Source organism: Pterocles gutturalis, unplaced genomic scaffold (genome assembly GCF_000699245.1).
Source record: "Pterocles gutturalis isolate BGI_N339 unplaced genomic scaffold, ASM69924v1 scaffold13732, whole genome shotgun sequence".
Classification (NCBI taxonomy): domain Eukaryota; kingdom Metazoa; phylum Chordata; class Aves; order Pterocliformes; family Pteroclidae; genus Pterocles; species Pterocles gutturalis.
This window is the reverse complement of record NW_010108102.1, coordinates 1-1543: the sequence shown is the minus strand read 5'-3', so window position 1 is coordinate 1543 and position 1543 is coordinate 1. Positions and strand designations below refer to the sequence as shown.

The 1543-nt window shown below is 66.6% G+C and overlaps 1 protein-coding gene across 1 annotated transcript; it reads right to left on the bottom strand.

Moving 5' to 3' along the window:
• Nucleotides 1-233: 233 nt before the first annotated feature.
• On the bottom strand, nucleotides 234-1112 carry PAM16 (presequence translocase-associated motor 16 homolog (S. cerevisiae); the record flags this gene model as incomplete). Its single annotated transcript, XM_010072508.1, has 3 exons — nucleotides 234-314; nucleotides 484-549; nucleotides 973-1112. Coding segments are annotated over 3 exons (287 nt in total), but the record flags the coding sequence as incomplete, so codon positions are not given.
• Between the last annotated feature and the right edge of the window lie 431 nt (nucleotides 1113-1543).

Genomic DNA, 1543 nt, shown 5'->3' with positions numbered 1-1543 from the left:
GGCAGCCCTCAGTGCCCCGGGGCCACCCCTTCTCCCCCAGCCACCGCCCTCCTCCTCCTCCCCAGGGCAAACCCAGCCCCTCGTGGGGCCGATCCCCCCGGGGCAGCAGGCAGAGGCAGCAGGTCCCCTGTCCCTCCCCGGGGAGCAGAGCAGCCAGGCCGGGCGCTGGAGGACATGGTATTTATTGGCTATAAGTTAAGGGTGAGGGACATGGGGTGTGGGAGCAGCAGGAGTCACGTCTCGGCTTTCCTCTCCTTCTCGTCCTTGCCCTGGATGCGGAGCTCCTCGTCCAGCCGCTCCTTGGCTCTCACCACCTGTGGGACACAGGGACAGGGTGACACGGAGGGACAGGGCTGCTCCCACCCCTCCCAGCCTCATCTGTGGTGACGCTCAGGCCCTGCTCTCCCAAATCCCAGGCCGGGGAAGGTGCCGAGGGCAGGGCTGGGGGCCAGCACAGCCCCCTCCTCTCCTCCCTTTGCTCACCTTGGACTGCAGGTAGAAGGAGCCTCCCACCGACTTGTCGTTCACCTTGAACAAGTGGTCGTAGTTCTGCCAGAGAGAAGTTCCCCATCAGATTCATCTCCTCCACCCTCCCTGGCCCCCGATCCCAGCAGCTTCCCGCTCCCTGCAGCGGTGCTGGAGGTGACAAGTGCGATCCTGGGGACGCAGCTGGCTCTGTCCAACCCCCCAGCAGGTCCCCACGCTCCTGGTCAGGCACCTCTTGGGGAGCCCATGTCCCTTTCCCTGAGCAGCACCGCAAAGGGTCAGAGCCTGGCAGGCTGCTAATGCCCGCGAGCTGCTGGCACACTCCCCCAGCTGGGGCAGGGAAACCTCAAACTGGGATTAACTGGACCCAGGACAGAACCCACACTCCCTCCGGGGACCAGCTGTCACCCCCACATCAGGCAGCAGCCGTGGGGAGGGCAGGGCACTGCCAGCACCATCCCTCCCTGGCTCCAGGGGAGCCTGTACCTTCTGGATCTCCTCCGGGTTGAGGTTTGAGACATTGAGGATCTGCTGAGCTTCCTGGAGGCTGATGCCGATGATCCTGGAGGCGGCAGCGGACTGGGGCCTCTCCGAGCGCCCTCGCGCGTCTGCTGCAGCTCGGCTCGCTGCCCGGAGACACCGAGAGAGTGAGTCCCCCCCAGCGCTGCCCCCCGGGACCCCCAGACCTCGGGTGGGCACTGGGCAGCACCAGTTCCACCCCTCAGCCCTCCTCATGCTGCCTCCTGCCCGTGGGGGTCACCCAGACGAGGTCCCCAGTGCTTGGGAGATCACCCCTTGGTTGCCGGTGCCCACAGTGGGCCAGGCTGCGGGCAGGCAAGAGCAAGGAGGGCAGGGGTGGGGGTGTGCTGTCCCAGGGGACCATCCTGCTCTGCCCTTCGGGGCTGCCGGCGTGTCTCGGAGCCTGGCAGAGGTGCCGGGTCCAGGCTGGTGCCTGGGTCGGCTGCTGCGAGCCCAGCTCGAGCTGAAAAGCCACAAGGCCAATGCTGGGATGTGGGTGCTGACTGTCACCCTGTGACAAGCCTGGCAAGTGTCCCCT